General features: G+C 34.8%; 1 protein-coding gene across 1 annotated transcript in view; it reads right to left on the reverse strand.

The window, feature by feature from the left end:
• The window catches only part of LOC124372995 (dmX-like protein 2), a gene marked incomplete at both ends in the record, with an annotated part of 39,034 nt that extends 16,992 nt beyond the window's left edge, over positions 1–22,042 (reverse strand). Inside the window, 18 exon segments of the mRNA XM_046831403.1 lie at positions 316–461; positions 1,483–1,628; positions 2,448–2,691; positions 3,819–3,968; positions 5,095–5,239; positions 5,335–5,480; positions 7,184–7,354; positions 8,459–8,503; positions 8,505–8,740; positions 9,794–10,008; positions 12,576–12,743; positions 13,692–13,803; positions 16,446–16,557; positions 18,832–18,950; positions 19,447–19,631; positions 19,871–20,056; positions 20,434–20,581; positions 21,832–22,042. Of these exon segments, the coding sequence (XP_046687359.1) occupies positions 316–461; positions 1,483–1,628; positions 2,448–2,691; positions 3,819–3,968; positions 5,095–5,239; positions 5,335–5,480; positions 7,184–7,354; positions 8,459–8,503; positions 8,505–8,740; positions 9,794–10,008; positions 12,576–12,743; positions 13,692–13,803; positions 16,446–16,557; positions 18,832–18,950; positions 19,447–19,631; positions 19,871–20,056; positions 20,434–20,581; positions 21,832–22,042 (2,885 nt within the window).
• Between the last annotated feature and the right edge of the window lie 211 nt (positions 22,043–22,253).

The raw sequence follows: 22,253 nt of genomic DNA on the forward strand, positions 1-22,253 counted from the left end.
TTACAGCCGTAAATATTTTATCCCTATAAGTTCATTCTGATGTTTATACAGCAAGAAAATTTTAATGCATTAAAAACTAATCATGTAACATTTTTTCTGTTAATGTCCGCATCAGCATTCTTTGGTAGTTTTCACAATGTCCGTATCTACAGACTTCGGCACTAAAAGGGTTCAACTTTTTTTATTTTGATAAGCTGCCTCTTTGGTAACACTTTCAACAAATCTTAAGTTTTACATTTATTATTTCCATAAATAGGAGTCGTTAAAAAAAATGTTTAACATTACTTTAGGACCCTAACAATGAAGGGTACAGACCTGATAGTGCTATCGGAGCATGCTGTGACGATGATGTATGGCGCAAAGCATGCTGGGTAAATGGAGGCAGAACTGAGGTGACCCCCCGCAGGGGCAGCGTGTATCACATCCACTCCATCGGGCAGTGGCAGTTCTTGTGTGCAGACCTGCGCACATAGTTGAATTGGCAATACTGAACGACACTTGTGTTATTCGTTGCTCCAAAAATGGTCAAAAAGCTACTGTATAGATCACTAAATCTGTCTTAAATGATCATTACAGCACTTCAATATGAATAAACGTGATTTAAGAATCAATACAATTCATTTCAAGTTGACCTTGAACTAGAGGAAGGTTTTCTGGTTCAAACTGCATTAAATAATAATTGCTATCATAAATCAAACCTTAAAACCATCTTCTATTCACAAAATTTTTGACCAAAATATTCTAACTTTGATTTCAAAAGGCCTAGTACAAAATATATATTTACATTGACAATCTTTTTACTTTTATTATTACATTAGATCCTTAAAATTTTCTATCCAACTGCACGAAGAGTCCCATTAAAATTACAATTTGTAGAATTCCTATAAATTTACGCAATAAAATGAGTCTTGAGTAAAAAACTACTTATCTTAGTTCAAGCTTTTATAAAGGTATGAATGTTTGCTCAGAGGGTTGTAAATAAATATTGCTTATAAATGAATTTTCATTGAGCATTATGTTGGTAATACAATTTGGCATTTTTCCATAAAAAAAGACATTCAAAACACAGAAGAAAATATTCTTCCGAAGCAGGAACTCCATACTCATTACTACTTTATACATTGTGGTAATGTACTATAAATATCATTATTTTACAGAAAGTCAAAAATAAAATGTTAAGTTCTTCCTCACAAAGATTACAGCTTGAGATTGGGCAATTCCAAAATTAATCTCTTTACTGATAACTAATTGTAGACCTACTTTGAAAATGGTCGATTTGGATTCCAAATGTTTGTACATAAATAAATACAGATAAAAACTAGCTCAACTAAAAATCAAAAAGCCAATATATCTTTAGGAACAACTTCAAACAATTGACAAACAATTGATGAATTTTGTCATTCACTTTGAGACCCCTTAAAATCGATAGATCAGCCCATGTCTAATATTAAAATTAGATTAGACCACACACCAAACCCTCACCTTAGTTGTGGTAATCTGTACATGTCCCGTGTTGACAAGTCCGTGCCCTGAATCCTCACACACTCTTGACGACGAGTCCATATCCTCCACAGTGTCGTCCTGCACCAGCTGACTGTCCGGGACATACATTAGGCTGCCGTTCAACTCTGTAACATTGACCTTCAAATTCAAATATTTTACTGTCGTATTATTTACATAAACATTGACAAACTCATAATGCAACTCATTAGCAAAGTCAAAATACTTATAACTAAATAATTAAATTATTCCTAAATTGATAAAATGACTAAATAAATATGTATTTATTAACTAAATACGTTCTTGTAAACCTTAAACAAAACATTCACAAAATAACAAGCATACTTATATAATGTTATTTTTATAATTCAGTCTTGGGAATTTATAAACTAAAATTGCACTTATTATATTTACAGAACTCTAAAAAATTCCGGTTAATCCAAATTAAAGTCGGAATTCCAAATATCAGCAGGAATGAATAGAGTAGCACTTTGTATGAACTCCTTTTCTCTATTGGCACATTTGTATGTTGATTTTTTTTTATTAAATAATTATCTTCGTGTAACGTATTTAATTCTAAACTCTATGCATACATGAAATAATTTCTTATTGACTTTTACTAAATTTTATAATTATTTTTGTAAAAATCCATAAAACAGGACGCTGGCAGTTAATAACACCTAGATTGTCAGCAACTAGAAAACTGGGTGTTAGCAGTGAAAGGGTTAATACATTAATTAACACAATTGGAAGTAGTAAGACCACAATAAGCAATTTTTAATACTTTGGTAGCAGAAGATCAGATTTTTAGATAAATAGATCCCTTGCGACATTTTCCAGCACACTTCAATATGGTTATTACCACACAATAAATTATATGGAACATAACCATAACTAACGCGTTTAAGAAATACCTTACTACCGATTATTTAAATCGTATTTCTCACCGTTGTTATCGGTCTGAGAGGAGATGACAATGCGCCATGTGTGGATGGTGGTGCCCTGTGTGGTGCGCTCCAGCACCACGAGGTAGAAGGGCTCCTCGAACTCTGCGTTCTGCTGCAGGTCCACAATGGCACTGAGCCTTCCCTCCGTCAGACTGAGACCCAACTGCTGAGCGACCCCGCCCTCGCTCTCCCCCGTGATCAGCTGCTCTTGGAACACGTGCAGGAACTGAGTGTTCTGCCAGTCCTGCCAACACACGGACACGACCGTTCCACAGAGGATACAAGTATAATATCTCAAACTGTTCAGTTCTACTGAGACAGCTGTTTTACTGCCACATCCGAATTGACGTATACACCTTTTACGTTCAGACAGAACGCACGTTATGAAGTTTTAGTTTCGTTATTAAGCATTATTTTAGCCCTGGAAATGCTTACTGGCATATAAATAGTAATTGAATTAATTACTTCCGTCATACATTCCAAATTTTGTAGTGTGAATACATTTATTTCAATGTCAGAACGTTATCCTCAGGCTTTTATCAAACAATACGTCCATCAATCCACCAGGTGGCTTCATCTGTAAAAATCATACACACAAACACAAAATAATAAGATAATCTTTAATAATAAACACGTGTAGTCACGCTACAACATTTGCAATGTATGACGGAGGTAATTAATTTAACTAAATTTTAATTATCTCATCTTGAATAAAATAAACATGAGAACTCTTGCATATTTTGCAATGTATCAATTAAATAATTTGTAACTGAACTTTTTTTATCATTTACAAAATGGGATTAAAGATCTAAAACTTGTATATATGTGTCCTGATACATTTACTAAATAAAAGCTTTTGTGTTTCTACAATCATTTCAATATAAAATAATACAAATAAAAAAATATAACTATCTATTTGTTTAAACAAAACATGATTAAATCACAATGTATCAAAACGATACACATAATTCACATGCCTGGCTTTATAATAAATATTTGTTTTTTCTATTTTAATTAATTAATTGCAAAAGTTAATTTAATCCTGGAACTGGTGATCAAATTTCTATTAATAACAAAATCTTTTATAGTGGAGCTATTTTTATTTTGTTTTTATATGTGAGTACAATTACTATGATCTAGATTCCAAAGAACATTTTCCATAAGCTATAAAGAGACATTTTATACGTATTTAACGTACAAAAGTTTTAAAAACAAAAAGCATTTTGAGCTGGTAAGCAAAATTCTAAAAAAACACAATTTTTCAATTGAGAAATGAACAGATTTGTGCAATGTATTAATGACGTTGAAGGCTGTGAAACTCACACGGAAGCGAGAGAAAAACTCACTGCGGTACGTGTACAGTCAACTTACATGAGTGGCGTCAGCGATGGCGTCCAACTGTATAACACAGCCAGGTCGAGCTGTCGACTGTTGGGACACGATCTTGATACGGTCGTGGAGAGAGTTGTGTTTGGCTCCGTCTTCTGACGATAGATCGGTCGACAAGCTCATCTGCGACCCCTGCATACAAGAGCATTGCGGTTCAGGAATGTATCACATATAATTCAATATGTTATAGAATACAATAGACATACAGTGAACAAGCATGTTTGGTACTTGCATCTTCTCAGACACACCTTTTATCAAAGCCGAGTCAAACAAAACAAAAGGAATCACAATATTCTAATAGAATATAAGATTTTTAATGATTTTTGTATTGATGTTAATAAAGCATTGGATTTAAATAAAGTAAAAAGGGATGTGCCAGATAAGTTATGCCTTGGAACTGGTAAATAACCATGTTGTAATTCAAACAACTATTGTAAAATGAAATGTGTATCTAGTCTTAGTTCATCTAAAAGCCAAGATTACTATGGGTTTTCTAATTATGCTATTAAAAATATAATTGATTAAATTTTGAACCACTAACATATTATTATTTAATATGATGTTAGATCAGACACTATATAAAAAAGCACAAAAGGTAACAAAAGTAACTCCGTCTACAAAAAAAGGTAAAGGAGAGAAGTCCATCCAGCTACAGAACTATATCCTCAGTTCCTATTTTCAGTAAGAATTTTTTAAAATCGTATACTTTGTACCAACGATTTGCCAGATATGCTAGGTTGCACTCAATAACAAAACACAATAATTAATATAAACCCAAATATAATTATTGAGGTGATGTTTTTAATGTAAGTCTTTTATTTTAGAATTTTTGATCATTATAATATACTGTAATATTATTATAATTATTATTAATATAATAATTATCATATTATATTTATTGCATCTAATATATGTTATTGTAAGCTGGCCTTGGTCATACATGTCAATGACGATAAAAGATGATTGATTGATATTTTTTTATCAATAATAAAGCACACACAAACGTAAAACAATTTTTTATGAATATGTAATGTGTCTATTGAAATTAATCGGTTTGTATAATGTCAAGAACAAAAATCACTAAAAATTATTCAATTCAACATAAGAGTATTGATACAATATGTGGAATCATGTCTTGATCATTATATTAATATAGAAAATATATTATTATACGATGGAATTCACACGTTCATAATGTGAAAATTACATTTAATGGATAAATGGTCTAAAAGCCCTACAGAGATTACTTCCCACTCACCATCATGCGACTGCGCCTCTCGGAAGTAGAGACCTCTGCGAGCAGTGTCCGGGCATCGATGACAGCTTGATACACACGGAGACTCTCCCCGTCCGAAGCAACAAAACAGGCACTTGGAGAATTGGACAGGTTGCCTAGTGTTGTGCTGTCAACAGGAAAGCAGAACATATCTCGATAAATCTTTAGCTCATAAAGTACAGAGTCCCCGGGTTCCAAGGAAGTTCTTCAGATATATCTCACCTTGGCAGTAAAGTTGGTATCCAGGCCACGTTTGAGAAGGCTGACATCTTCGGTGAGTTGATTCGCGCAAGTTCAGACACGCCTCCAGACTTGGACAGTGGGCCGACGGCATCCACACGCCATAGGATCAGTTCACTACAGAAACCCTGTAATACCAACATAATCACATGAAATACTTCAAATTCAAGATTTTTATAGTAGTTGAAAAATTGAGTTTGAAAACTGTGCATTCTTTACTACATGAATACATATTATTTTTTACTACTATTAAGTAGCATAATTAGTTCAATCAGTTCCTATTTTTATAATGGAACATTTAAAAAAGTTTGAAAAATGAAATGTATAAGCTACATTAATTTATTTTCAAACTGAGGGCACGTAAGAATATAAGAATATGGTAGCCGGTGTTCATTGATTGGCAAATTTGTAACAAATTAAATTATGTAAGAGGCAATATTAATTTATACCCTTTGAGCAAAATTAAGACGTATCATTTCATTCAACAAAATTTTATAAATATATATATTTATAAAACGCTTAAAACTCCTTGTACTTTTCATATCTTATTACTGACAACAACAATATGTTACTACCCTACAAACCATTACAATAATAAAGTTCTACTTATAAATAATGTTCCTATTTCTATTTTTTAATTTTCATATTATCCAGTGAAGAATAACTAATGAACAACTCCAATCTCAGACTGTACATATGGCTGTAACATTGTATTCACAGAAACTCTGAGAACAATTATAAAAATATGGCTATAACAGAATACAAAGCTGTTGTAGGACTTTGATATTTATTCACAATTTTAGACAAGTTGGTGAAAAGTTAGGTTTTACACAAGCAAATCCTGTAGCATTTAAATATTTCTCACTCAATCACCAATACAGATTTATAGTGTGTTAATGTGTTAAAAGTACTCACTTCCCACACATACATTGTATATTTATTATCAAACTATGTTAAATTTGAGCTTTTAAATCAAAACTGTGAAAGAATATTTTTACAGTTTTGTACTTGAAAGTGATTAGCCACCAATTTGTTCAAGTTCAGTGTCTCCTTTGTTTACAGCTCACTCAAATATTGTATACTTCTGGACGTCCCTTCATTATAACCAAGGAACGATCAAAGCACACTGGTACAACAGTTTAAACACCCTTCGCACGCTACTAATAAATCCATTAATTTCCCTATAACGCCAAGACATCTATAAAATATTTTTCTTTAAGTTCAAAACTAATTTTTTATTATAAATATACTATAAGAGGTAAATGCAAAAATATTAAACACGAATTTTAGTTTAAAATTAGCATATTTATTGATAAAAATCTAAAAATAACAATTTACTATACTGTGAATTTGATCTAAGTTCAAATTCTTGGTACAAACTGATAAATTATATAAACTACCAGTTATTAGAGGATTTCCTTATCTAAGGTTTCACAGATAAGGTCTATCATCTTATCTTATTATCTGGGCAGATAGGTTATATTTGGTTATGGCTCTGTAGGACACACAAAAGAGCAGGTGGATAGTGCTAGGCAAAGGGCACTCCCTTCCCTTGCTGGTGGAATGGATGTTGTGTATAAATACTTCCTTATCAACCATCAGCCATAATAAGCACCATATCAACCTGATAAGCACCTTATCAACTGTGATCCATAATAAGCAAGATAAGCACCTTATCAACCCAGATAAGCAGAGCATGCACCTGCCATTTCAAGGGTCTTTTGTGAACTAAAAAACTCTATAAGAGACACAATGTGTAATATGGGATATATACTAGTGTTTGGCATTTTGGTCAAAGTCTACCATTCTGATATATCCATCTACTACTCACGGTGAGCGTGGTGGGGTCGTCGCAACAAGGACTCTGGCACACAGGAGCATCCTCGGGCAGGTTGTGGTGGGAAGTGGTCAGCAGCAGCGGGAGCACGGGGTGGTGACAGGTTATGTCGTTCACTCGGAACCTGTGACCTGACGCTCGGGAAGCATGGCCAATACTCAGGACCTGCACACACGTTATTATATTGAAATTGTCAAAATAGAATGGTAACTCCCTTAGGTGAACACTGCAGTAGCTTATTAGTGTACTGCCAGTCTACTGCCACTTCATTAACTGAATGAACATTAAATTAGTAAATAATACTGTTAATGATTTTGAAGAAGGTTTATGTGTAAGTTTCAGATCTTTTGACATGTCAAAGGTTTTCGATACTGTAAAGCATAATGATTTGAAATATTAGGAACTGAGCTTTGCTCGATATTTTTTCTGGTAAATTGTGTTTTGGGATTCATTTTATGATATACTTGTCTGAAAATTATAAAACTATAAATGCTATGGCTATTTATTGTTCTGTCATCTTCTGCATTAAAGGATGCTAGAGCTAAAGATGTGTTTCTTATTTTTCTATAAAACTCTTCCGAATATGGGTGATAGTTTAAAAAAGACATATTAATTCATTTGAAAATTTTGGTTGTAAAATTTACATGTCATTACGCATGCCTTCAGGCGACTGAAAGTGTGCTTGAGTGCTGGGGAGACCTCACTGAGGTCAAACAGTCGGACTACCCGTTGAGACTACAGCGAACCAGTTCTGATCAAATCCTGTAGAAAGAACTATGTTAAATCATGTACATTCTACATTCATTTGATAGATTATAAAATGGACTTCTTTAGTATATGGCATACACTGAAAAAATAGGCTTTTAATATAAATTGTAAACTTAAAATGTTTGAAAAAATTACTGCCAATCAGACTTTCATTTCTGCATAGATCCAGCAGGTAATAAACATATAGAAAATATAAACTGCAAGTTATATATTTTTAACAAAACGTGATAATTTTTCATTTTGGTTATCTATTTAAAGTTATTTCACAAAGTATGACAAATACCATTCAGTAATTTGCTTACTGATGATCGTCTGTTACTCACGAGAAGACAAAGTCCAATGCACAAACATAGAATTTACGAATTTCAAGTCACATTTACTTACAAAACCAGTCAGTTAAATGGGCGAAAAGAATATCCTTTACACCTCAAAAACTCACAGTTTCTTTGTTACACTATTAGAAAATACTGTCAAAAAATTAAACAATTTGGGCAAACCTACCTGTGTGAACTTGGTTTTGTCAGCGAAGGTCAACTGCCACAGGTTTGAGTGTACCGTTGCTGTGTTTGGTGACCATGCTGAGTGTAGGTGAGGGGGGTGCGGTCAGCAGGTCATGGAGGGAAGGAGTGTCACCCCCCGTCGAGCTACCGGGCCCACGTTCGGCCCCGGCGGAGTCTCCGCCTAGGGTCGCCCCGCCCTCTCCTGCCCCCGTAGTCTCCGGGTCCGTGTCCTCTTCTATCACACTGGGTAACGGTGTCGACTGCGGGTCTTCATTACCGGTCGCTGGAACGTGTAACAACTTTGTTTTGATACAATCCTTTACCACAGTTTTGAGTAGTGTAAAATAATTTTAAAATTGAAACAGTAAGTTTGTACTTCTCAATTTAATATTAAAAAGTTTCATTTTATTACGATTTGCCAACAACATTTAAAAGACAACTTTATTCACAGTCAACTTTGATTTTTCCATGAAATATACTAACATTTATGAATGTTATTCCCTTAATAATTAGTGTAGAGTTTTGCAAGAACTTTTGTTTAAAGGGTATAATTCAAATCCATACAACGGCTTTCAGTGTATAAGACTTTTTAAAATGCTCTATTATAAAATAATATACATGTTATAAAAAAATACACTAAATGAATAAATAATCGAACATTTTATTTTTTATGGAAAACAACTCGACCATTACAGCATTTTAGACTCCTAAAATTAAATTACAAAAGTTTAATCAGACTAGATCTGGAAATTTAAACAAACTGAAGAGAAACAAACAAAATTAATTTTAATGGCTCACACACATTTGGTCTTTAGTTTACCACACTTTACCATTAGTTTTTATTAGGTTTCTTCTTCTCTTCTTTTTCTTCTAAGGGGCAGCCTACTGCCATGCATTTAAGCCTCAAGGGCTTTTGACATACCCAGGCCTACCATGAGGCCAACCAGTTTATCGTTTCAGCAGTTTTACAAACCACCAAAAACAACTGCTCAGGTCCTCCTGGGGAAATTCACCACCCTTGTCCAAACTACCAAAGATGGCATACCGCTCTCTTGCTATTGCAGGACAATCAAAGAGCAAGTGTTCAGCAGTTTCCTCCTGCTCATTTCACATTCTACAGAGCGGATCCCAGAAAATGCAGATTTTGTGAAGATGCTTCCTCAGATGTCGGGTTTTTTACTAAATAACTTAATTGTTGATGAATATACTATTATCTTATTATCGTCCACTGAGAAATTACTATTTTGAGCCAACATAACATCTGGAGAAGAAGGTTAATCAAAAGACAAGAAACCATTGGTTCCCCTAATACTTATCAAAATGCCACCATACTGACCAGGGCCGTTGGGTGGAGACTTGGTGGCGGCGGCAGTCTTCACTACGTCACGAAACACCAGCTGCAGGTGACAGCACGATGTGTGATACAGGCAGACATTGTTGGACATGGTCATTGCGTCGCCCAGCGGGAACGCTGACGGGATGCGAGTCGAGAACGATACTTGTGCTTGTCTGAACGAACCGGGGTGATACTCGTCGAGCCACTCCACCACCCTGTAACATGTGACAGTGTTGACTTAGACAGTAGGAGCACTGCAGTCTGCACCACACCACAAAACACCAGCTGAATGTTAACTGGGGTTGTGCAAGGCAGTTGTCTTGAGCCGCTCTTCTTCTTAGTTCTTATTGACAATGTTTCAAAATTAGACATTAGTGAATGTACATGAATATTTACATCTTTATATTTGCTCTAGTTTCTACATTAATACTAATATTAACTTATGTTTATTACTCATACTTTGTTTTTAAGGGTTTTTTTAAATAAAATTTAATTTAGATTTTATTATAGCCTTAACTTTTTCTCTTGATTTTCAAAATCTATCTGTATTTTATATTAACTCTTTGCACGCCGTATATATTAGTATGATAGACTTTTACCAAAATGCCAAATACAGTTATATCTGATATTATAGGTTATGTCTCTTGAAGAATTTTTTAGTTTACAAAAGGCCTTCGAAATGCCCAGTGCATGCTCTGTTCTTATCGCGATTGCCAAGGAAGTATTTATAAACGACCTTCACTTTGCGGCAGGGGGAGGAGAGTGCCCTTAGCCTAAATCTGAACACTCATTCGTCAGTTCTGCGTCTCCTACAGAGCCATAACCAAACATATCTATGGCGTGGAGTGTATTTCTGCTTTCTCTAGTACATATCTCGTTATTATTGTTAATCATGTGGTAGTGAGGAACCTAACCTAAACTCGGTTGTCACGAGTGCACATCTACTATGTATCTTGTTATTATTGTTCATCATGTGGTAGTGAGGAACCTAACCTAAACTCGGTTGTCACGAGTGCACATCTACTATGTATCTTGTTATTATTGTTCATCATGTGGTAGTGAGGAACCTAACCTAAACTCGGTTGTCACGAGTGCACATCTACTATGTATCTTGTTATTATTGTTCATCATGTGGTAGTGAGGAACCTAACCTAAACTCGGTTGTCACGAGTGCACATCTACTATGTATCTTGTTATTATTGTTCATCATGTGGTAGTGAGGAACCTAACCTAAACTCGGTTGTCACGAGTGCACATCTACTATGTATCTTGTTATTATTGTTCATCATGTGGTAGTGAGGAACCTAACCTAAACTTGGTTGTCACGAGTGCACATCTACTATGTATCTTGTTATTATTGTTCATCATGTGGTAGTGAGGAACCTAACCTAAACTTGGTTGTCACGAGTGCACATCTACTATGTATCTTGTTATTATTGTTCATCATGTGGTAGTGAGGAACCTAACCTAAACTTGGTTGTCACGAGTGCACATCTACTATGTATCTTGTTATTATTGTTCATCATGTGGTAGTGAGGAACCTAACCTAAACTTGGTTGTCACGAGTGCACATCTACTATGTATCTTGTTATTATTGTTCATCATGTGGTAGTGAGGAACCTAACCTAAACTCGGTTGTCACGAGTGCACATCTACTATGTATCTTGTTATTATTGTTCATCATGTGGTAGTGAGGAACCTAACCTAAACTTGGTTGTCACGAGTGCACATCTACTATGTATCTTGTTATTATTGTTCATCATGTGGTAGTGAGGAACCTAACCTAAACTTGGTTGTCACGAGTGCACATCTACTATGTATCTTGTTATTATTGTTCATCATGTGGTAGTGAGGAACCTAACCTAAACTTGGTTGTCACGAGTGCACATCTACTATGTATCTTGTTATTATTGTTCATCATGTGGTAGTGAGGAACCTAACCTAAACTTGGTTGTCACGAGTGCACATCTACTATGTATCTTGTTATTATTGTTCATCATGTGGTAGTGAGGAACCTAACCTAAACTTGGTTGTCACGAGTGCACATCTACTATGTATCTTGTTATTATTGTTCATCATGTGGTAGTGAGGAACCTAACCTAAACTTGGTTGTCACAAGTGCGAGTCTACTACGTATCTTGTTATTATTCTTCATTGTGTGGTAGTGTTGTGATCAGTTTAAAATATGTATCTTGATTTATAGTAAAATGTTTTATATTTTACAATAAAATTCAAATTTATTTGAAATAATCAGTTTTGTAAAACATTTATTTTGTATCAGTAAATAGGCTAATTTTAAATAAAATGCCCTGTTTTATACTTTATTTTGCTTTTACCTTTTATAATTTAGTTATAATAAAAATTAGCTCTGAACTTAAAGAAACCATTTTTTTTTTTACTTGTCTTGGTGTTATAAGAAAGTTAATGGATTTATTAGTGATGTGCGAAGGGTTAATATAATCTAAATTTGTTTATAAACTATATAAAAATAAAACTTATTTCAGTGGAATTTTACAAAAGTCAGTCCATAATATGAACTCCTCTCTGCACACAGGCAATTGGTCTATACAGTACATAATTCCTTACATTATTGTTGAATTTCCTTATGTGAATTTCGATGGAGAATAAACATGTTTGTATCTTGTATCTTCGTATGAGGCTGCACATTTCCCATTTGAACAGTTCGTTGAAAAGATTGTGTTCTTTTCTAAACAACTCTAAAAAGCAATTATGGCAACAAAGTAGACAAACATAAAGAATACGGAGTACAAGTGGTACTGACCAGATGAGAAAGCTGCCGTCGATGGGGTGGATGGCAAAGAGCAGGTCAGGATTGTGGTGCCAGTCGCGCAGCAAGGCCTCTATCTTGGCATCCAACGAGTCAGAGATGTGGCCGCCAGTAGGAGGTCCAGCTGTGTCTGTCGCTAGGGAGTTGATAGACGTCGCATTGCTACGCAAATAGGAACAAAGTCATACTGTTACTACCGTTACTTTCAAGTAAGAACTGTCAATAGCAGTTTGTAAATGCCTGCCCACTTTCAACGCTGATTGTTAGTTTTATGTGAAAATGTTCTGATCTCCGTAATATTTCTGTTAACAATCTCAATGTTGGAAATAGTATTTTATAAATTTGGCGGTTTATGGTTTGATTGTGGTTCTGGTTTTCTAGAAATGTTATACATCAGAGTCTGTGGAATTGTACAACAGAATTGTAAGTGCTACCATAAGCTATTCTCATAAGTAATGTTATTAAAACTTTGAAAAGATAACTCGTTAAAGAATGGTAAATATTCTTTTTATTGAGAATTAAAGTTTTACATATCGGATGTTATTTTTCACTATTTCTACAATAGCAGTGGATTCTTGAAAAGTTTAAGCTTGAACTTCATTTAACTCCACAGGTTTCAACTGCATTTTTGGACAAATTGTAATCTTTGATAGAAGAGAATTTACAGCAACCGTGGATCAAATTTGCATTACAATTTTTTAAATACAATTATGGTACAAGTTATGATAACAAGGGACTTAGCAATAATAGTAAGGGTTTAATAATTAATCATACAATATTAAAATTAGTGATGGGTCGAAGCCAAATCCATTGAATCTTCACCAAAGCTTGAGATTCGAGAATCAATCTCTGGAATTCGACATTCAAATTTGTAGATATCCACTGCATCATTAATTATCGGCTGATTGACAATAAACAAATGACCAATCACTAACACATGCTATTCCCGTACTTTTAATTTCCAAAATTGTAAATACATAACATAAATAATTTTTTGTAAATAGTGTTTTGATTGGAGTTAGTATTTTCTATATTTATTTTCCGTGCATTGCTGCAGGTTTTTACCGCCGTCAAACTTTCTCCGGTACTATGAAGTGACAGAACAAGTACCTGAGTGTGTGGTGACTACTGTTGGGGAAGCTGCTCTGACCGTGCTGGTGCTCGTCGCTGCTCTCGTCCTGTGACACCGACTTTGACACCTTTCCTGTCCCGGTTTTCTTGTCTGACACAAGTAGAGGCAAACGTTCTATTCAGTGTTCTCGGACAATGCCACAACAACAACCCACAAATTCTAGAACGTATCAGGCTCAGAGAGGAAAACCAACAATAAAGAACGTCACAAAGTAAAATCCTCAGTCTGTGTAATGTGTGGTTAAGAATAACATACATATTTCGTCAAAAGCTTTGTGTTGCACTAAATTAGTTATGGAATTATTACTATAGAATAGAAGAGAATATTTTTATTGCGTTGACAATATATATTACATTGCAAAGCAATAATCTATAATACCAATTATAATACAGTATTTATCTTAAAAACTAAATCCATTCATTCGACTTTCCACACAGCTGCACGTAAGCACACATACAAAGAAAGAAAATTCAGAATTCGTGGGATCAACCCCCAGGATTGCAACACTGCCGCGAATATCAATCCCAAGTATGCTCCATGAACTTGGCAACTGAATAAAAAGCAAAAGACACCAGATAGTGTTTTAATTGGGTTAAATTTTTTTTTATTTGTTTCTAAATTTAGTGTTTCAGGGAGACTGTTAATGAATTTGATCCCAGCTTAAGAAGGGAAGCGTTCAAATGCTGCTGTTCTATGTTGTTGGGCTCGAAAGCGCTCCTGAGCTCTTGCCTCCTATCTATGTATATCACTGCCCTGCGTCAATACACACTGAAATCGACAGTAAATTACTAATTTATGAGTCTCTGTTATCATTAACAACTGTATCAAAGTACTACACAACATATTATTGCAATGATATACAAGGTAGGAGTACATTGGATTGTATATAACAGGTTTTGCTAAGGGTAGAATAAAGGACAACACATAGTGCAACAAACACCATCATCAAACTTGATCTTCTCTATATAGGAATTAAGTTCCTTACAAAGTTTTGAAGTCTACAGCTTAATTCATTCTCAAAAAGGCCAGTGAACAGAGAGTGTCTAACTGTTATCTCCCAGAAAGATAGACTTCACTAATGCACTGTCACTAATATCAAACTGTTGTAAAGCGGAAAACATGTACCGGTATTATATTTTACTGGTCCAGGGATGGTCTGATGAGATCCTCAGGATAGCAGAATAATGGTTTGTGCTAATATTTTAACCCTTTAAGCGTCATAAAAAATTGGACCTGATCTTTGATTAAGTTACAATTTTTTTTAATTTCCAATGTGTAAAGTTAAATTTATTTTCGTTTCTGTATGTCAAAATAGAGTTATTTAACGGTAAATAAAATTTTTTTTAGCCCTTTTTTGGATTTCCTAGGCTAATTTTTAACTTTTGAGAATATCGTAGAATAGCAGTGTAGTTGTCACTAATGTTTTTATCATTTATTCAGTAAGTAGGGGAATGAAACACAGTTTTATAGATAAACATATACTTTATTATTAACTAATAAAATTAGAAAGATACAAAAGTAGACAAAGAGTGTTTATTTGGTGGTAGGCTGTCAAAACTGGCATTCCGCGCGTCTCCCGTAAGCCACTGTTATCATGCGGACTTTGAACCTTCTTATTGCTCGGCAACCTGTAGGACAGCCCTTGCGGGGCTGGAATTATATGTTTCTTGCTTTCTGAGAACATCCTTATGACCGCAGTAAAATATGAAAAAAGTTTGGAGTTGACCAAGTAATTGCTCAGAATTACCAATTCTTCAAATTCCGAATCGTCTGGATTCGCCATTCACATGAATAATGGTAAAACACACTAAATAAACACGGGACACTGCTGTATATAATATGAATAATTTACTTTAAAAAGAATAGGACACAACAGAAAATTAAAACACAACAGATAACCGAAATACATGTGCGTATACCGGACGCTTCTCACTAACTAACTGACTAGATGCCTTGACGGGAACTCCCGTCAATGACTTTGTGAATGGCGCGGGCCACGCCCGCTAGACAGTGCTTGGCCAATTAGAAGCCACTGCCACTCCCATTGTAATAGAATTCGAGGCAGGGCAACCCGTCTGTATGTCGCTTGACTACTAGAACCATCCAGCAGCAAAATATTCAACTAACATAGCAGTAAGAAAATAAAGAATGCAAAAACGCGGATCCAGCAATAAAGTTTTGAGCTTGTAGTGGCCCTCCGCGGATTCGCGTCAATAACGCTGGAAAGGTTAAAACTTATTTTTTAATGCAAATATGCAAGAAATCACTAAACTACATCACCATTTCAGTAAAATTTTCAAATATTCTGACTACTTATTAAACGTGTATCAGATAGAAATTTTATTGCAGAGTTACAAGAGATGACTCATTTTAAAGATGTAATTAAATACAAAACCAAATGCCAAAAGTTCATACATCTTTTAGGTTATGTACAAAAACAATTGATATTTTTGAATAACTAATAAAAAAATATTAAAACAACTAAAAACCGTTTGGATAGCTATCAATAGTATTTTCTTAATGAGGCATCTCTCAAACTTCTACGATTAAAAACTAAGGTGCAAAAGGATACGTTTGGATTAACATTGTTCTTACGACTTTAAAATCAAGAGGGTCACCAATAGAGCTGGCTCTTTAACACTGCATAACAGTAACATATGATACCCTAGTACCGCAGTGAATGTGTTATTTTAGATAGACAAGAACCAAGCATTACTAGGAGGAAAGCTTACTTGGTGTGCGTTCCCCAGCAGCTTCTGCTGTCTCATGGTGGTCAGAAGAGTCATGGTTACTTGCCTCGAAATGTAGGCCTTCTTCTTTCTCTACTACCTTTCTAGTTAATTCCTGAAATACAACGTTCTTTGTTAAAACCACTGTCAAGGTCAGTTTATTTAGGTTATTCTGAAAGATATGCTCTGTAATGTCATAAACCTTGGTTTAAAATAAATGGTACAAGTTTTAAATCGCACCTTGTAAAATATTGAAAAAATTTACATTTTAGTCTTGATTTACTTAAATAGAGATCTGTGATGAACGAAAATGTTTGGTTAAGTAAGCACAAAAAAGATCTGATGGTTCTGAACAAATATTTTACTGGCTAGTTCAGAACAATTCAGCAATAAAAATTTAAATGGTTAACACATCAAGAATTATCGTATTCACACAAAAATCATTGTTTACATGCGTTTTAAAGAAATGAGAGTACATTTTTATATAAAATATCAAAGCCTTATCTGTCTCAGTTGTAGACAAGTTATTTGTACTCTACTTGTGTTAAGCCATCATAGTATTACACCCTTACAAGGATTCTATTCACAAATTCATGTTGGAGAGGGAATATTTTCTGTTTCCCAGTAAAGTACACTATATTTTATTTTATTCATAAATTAGAAACCCCTTGTACTGTTTTTAACCTGTTGGATCCCGTAGCCGCACAGTTGCGACTGAGGCAAGTGTGCAGTCGTGGCCCGTTGCCGTACTGTTGCGGCCGCACGCAGAGCGTTTTTTATTTTTGCGTTTTCTTCAACTCAATTCGCTAAATTAAATGACGTTCAATATACCGGGTTACTCGGGAGAACACTGGCTTTCTCGTGAGGTATATTTTGTTTCGCGCTACGATACTTGGCAGCCTGTTTTTACTCTAAACGTCGAGGCGTTTCAGCCGGTTGCTGTTGTTTGTACACAATAATTATGGCTTCGCGTAAGCATGAGTTGTTTGATCAAGATATTAATGAATTATTGGGCAGTGAGTTTTAGTGAACTATCTGATAGTGACGACGAAAGTGATGTGGATATTTTCAGTCGTGTAAGAAGTGGTGATTTTATTTTTAGTGAACTAGTTCGTGATGCAGACTTCAACCACGATTTAGGTTATCTCGATGAACCAGTACCAGGACCATCAGGTGATACTGTTAATTCTAATAATATATATATATATATATATATATATATATATATATATATATAAATTTAAATATGTATATTTGAATTTAGAAATATCAATAATATGAAAATAAATAAACATAAAAATAAAACTTATGAGTATATGATTATGCAGATGCAAAAAATAACTATAATGCAAAGTAGTAACCAAGTGCCAGAAAAAAACCCGGGCCAGCAGATGCCCCTGTGCTGCCATAACCCGGGACTCAACAGGTTAATATTCTACAATTCATTAAATACAATGGGAAATCAAATAATGTATGCAGATTAGCTTTTAAACTGAACAAGATTATTTATTTTAGAATTAATTACAATAACTCTTATTTCAAGAGAATTTGTTTTAGAACACAATTAAGTATGACAAGTAATACCAAATTTTCATTGGATTTGATTTATGTGAACGCTATACTGATTATATATCTTGATGATTATATTATTAAAAATTAAATAGCTTAATTACTAAATTCATAGGTTTTAAAAACTCTATGAAACAGTCCGTTGGTTATTACTGAATTCTATAAATATTCTATTATTTTTCAAGGATAAATATAAGATAAGATTGTGTTGTCCTGATTTTACCAGAACAAAAGAACGTTTGCATTCTGCTCTATTTTTTGGCTAAAACACTAAATTATCTGTAAAAGTACAAAACGAAACCAGAACTGAGGTACACAGTTTTGTTTCCATACGAAACATGCTACTCTCAAATTTTCTGCATCAAAGATTGCTAATCTTAATTAAAAGTTGCTAACATCTGAACAGTACCTAGAGGGGGAGGTTTTGGTACATTACGGGTATTATAGTTCTAACAATAGTATGTCTATGATTTTATAACAATTTACAATGGATAGATTAAAAGTGTTGAATGTTTTTCTCAATAGTTTTACACATTCAATTAACGTATACACATTTAACAAAATTCCTAACCAAGCATATGTAACTTTCTTGCACTACTAATTAAAAGAATAAGCTGATTAGTTTTTACAAGCTATCTTTAATCCTCCCTCTGAGAATCATTTTATTTTTTATTGGCATACCAATCTCTAGCATTGTGCAAGAACTAGTGGCTACTCTAAAAAAAATACATATCTATGTTCACTGTGAGAAACACAGACATTGCTTTAACTACGTGAATAATTCTTAAACAAAATAATACATAGAAAATCTAGAACAGACCTGTAGTAGACTTTCAGCCTGTAGAGAAAAGGCAGTCTCTTTGTTGTTGAGCCAATGGAGGACAAAGTTGGGTTCTCTCTCCGGATCTCCAGTCATAAGGCTGGGTACCAGAGGTATATCTACAACAAAAAAATATACCTTCATATGCCTTTCTCATAAAAAACATTTACATGTATACAAATATATTACATATATCCACAAATAATACATCAATTTCACTACGTTATGAATTGCTTTTACGTCCTGACAGTTGAATAATTTTTTTATCATTCCTTGTTTCTGCACTTTAGCTGTAAATAGATTGTATAGCCAAGATTTCATTATAATTCTACATGAGTTACATTATTAAACACCTGGAGTACTCGAGTCTACAATCTTAACCAATAAAAAGAGGCAATGGAAATTAGCATCTCTCCACCAGTACGCACCCGGTCCTCCACACAAATCCAGGTAAAACCACCACACAATATTGTCGCTCATACAATTTTTAACTGTGAATGTTTTTAGTTCACGTTACCTCTCAAGCCATTAATGTTATGAGTCCTCAAAGACTACACCTGGTTTCTGGAGATTACGGAAATATTCGAGACAAAGGACATGAATGTAACAACTGACCTGTCTCAGCGTTGATGCTGGCGGCCAGATGGAAGTGAAGACCAGGGGTGACACCGGTCCCGTGGAAGCCATAGCTATGGAAGTCGTGCACACTGTAGGTAGACGGCAGTGTGGGTATCGTCTGGTTATAAACCCCGTTGAGGCTCTGCTGGTGCTTGGCGTGCCGTCTAATGTGGAAACATGTTCTGCAACAACCCATCGTCTTCTTGCAAAATAATCAACATTTTACTTCTGCTAAATCGTAACTCATTTTCCAAGATATTCAACTCATCGCAAATAAATTTAGTAAATCACTTTTAAACACGAGCTTACTTATATTGTAAAGTTTCATGGAAATACTTCATAGATTACAAATTAAATCAGTAATAGATGAGCCAAATAAAGATTTTATATAACACCAATGGCTTACTACGAGGTTACCCACTTCATATGCTTCAGCCGCTGCATGAACCGGTGCTTGTGCCTGTGCGTGCGGAACTTGGGATTCTGAGCGGCAAGGGGATCGAACTGGTGCATGTTCACCAGTCCATCGTCCGGTAGCACCGTCTCCACCCACACTCGGCAGATGTTATCCTTGCAGGATGTCACCAGCATGTTGGACACTGATCCCCTGGAACATCGCATTATTGTTAAGACACGATCGTACTTCCTTGTCAATGTGTATGATGTTGACTAACTAATCACTAACTCTCTCGCTCTCTCTCTCGCTCACTCTCTCGCTCGCTCTCTCGCTCGCTCTCTCTCCTCTCTCTCTCTCTCGCTCTCTCTCTCTCTCGCTCTCTCTCTATCTCTCGCTCTCTCTCTCTCGCTCGCTCTCTCTCTCTCTCACTCACCGTTGCTTTCTCACTCTCCATCTCTATAGAACAACTAGGAGTACTGCAAGGAGCAGTGCTGGTGCTAATACTATTCCACAGCCAATTTTTATTCAGTTTTATTGGTATAAACTAGTTTTAATTACATAAAAACTAATGGAAAGCTATGACTCACTTGGGCATGTACTTGCTGGTTTTACGCCAGCTGAGTTGGGTGACAGCCCGGGGATGTGAGATGTACACAAAGTTGTAGTTGAGCTCTGTGCTTGATGAGTTGACAAACGACAGACTGTGTGCCTCCATGCTCTTGGCCGGGAACAATACTGCTAACATCGTAATACCAAGATGTTTAAAATTTACAAACTAGGTCTTATGTGGACGGAAATGTTATTCATAATTTCCTGGTTATAAAAATAGTTCACTAGCCAATTTAAGTCAAACACGAGATTAAGCCTTACTGAGTCAGTAACTCGACTGGCAAATGTTCCTCTGATGCAACTCGACTCTTTGCCATAGGGAGTACACATTTGCATTCGCAAACTGTTAAAAAATTTTTGTAAACCTTACTTATAGGCTATGTGATAGAGGAATATTTTTTTTATTATTAAAGAAAAATCTTTACTAACAAGGAAATTAGTGGTATACTATGAAAACATGCCTTATACCAAACACGAACTGCAGCAAATTGAAAATAGTGCAAATAATTAAATAAGGTAGCAACGCAAGACTGAAATAGTTGTAATAATACATGAACACATTTCTGGCAATAGAGCACATATTTCTGCTACATGACAGCACAAAACAAAGTAAAAATTAGTTCATGCAGAAACATTACTGCCAATAGATAAAAATTTTAAAAGAATTAAAAACTGTATAGAGATGGCAGCACAAATCTTAGTGTGTGATCAAAGTTTTTTGAAGCGCTTGACCAGGAAAAGATTAAGTTTAATTGTTTGCAAAATGTATAAGATTAAGAAACAGACTTGCATAAAGTATTCAATAAAAATCAAATTCCTGCCTCTACTAAGAACTAGATTTGAGGGATAGGTTGTCACAATTGAGAGTGCTTTGTCACGTTATCCTCTTATTAGTGACAATGCTCAATTCTATACACTAGACTATTGCATTCATCTAGACATCAATACAAATACTTGTAAATGTAATTTAAACAAGTTATGCAGTGGAATACTAATACTAAAAAGAATACAAAAATTGATTTATACATTAAAACTGTACAGCTATTGATGGACTTATAATTTATCAAGCCAAATTATATTATTTTTTAATACAGTAAATTACTATTTTTTTCTCTCTGAATACTTGTACTTTTAAATTCCTTTGACTACTTATAATTATAATTGCTAACATAGGAAAAACAAAATGAATTTTTATCCATTTATCTCACAAAACAGACTTAATTTTATATGTAAAAATTTTAGAATTATAATAGCTATTTTTGTAGTTATGAATAAATAGTAAATAATAAACTGACAATCATTAAAACCTTTTGGTAAGGAGATATTTTGACGGTGAAACAAAATTGAACAACTAAGAAAAACACGAGATTACTCACGGTGCTTGTTCTCGAACCAGATCTTGACCAGACGGTCATTGCGGCCGGCAGTGGCAAACAGAGTGCCATCTGGACTGAAGGCCATATGGAGAACTGGGGTGGCAGGCACACACCGCCATACACATTCCCACCCTCTCTCTTCCTCGTCTTGGCCAAGGGTGGGGGCAGGGGTCGAGCTGGGCGGACCCATCGCGTCCTCTCCGATCTCAAATGTTACCCCGCCTCCTGTACAAAAACCATCAGTTTACTAGTGACACAACTACTGAATTTTTTAACCAAAAATATTTTATTAACAGTAATAAATATGAAATGTTTGTTTAGCTACAAACTTTAAATTTAATTTTTATGCAAACGTAAATGGTTTCTTATAAACAAAAACCATAATTTCTAAAACGCAGATCAATGAGTATTATACTGTATAT

This window comes from Homalodisca vitripennis, unplaced genomic scaffold, assembly GCF_021130785.1.
Source record: "Homalodisca vitripennis isolate AUS2020 unplaced genomic scaffold, UT_GWSS_2.1 ScUCBcl_4561;HRSCAF=10816, whole genome shotgun sequence".
Classification (NCBI taxonomy): domain Eukaryota; kingdom Metazoa; phylum Arthropoda; class Insecta; order Hemiptera; family Cicadellidae; genus Homalodisca; species Homalodisca vitripennis.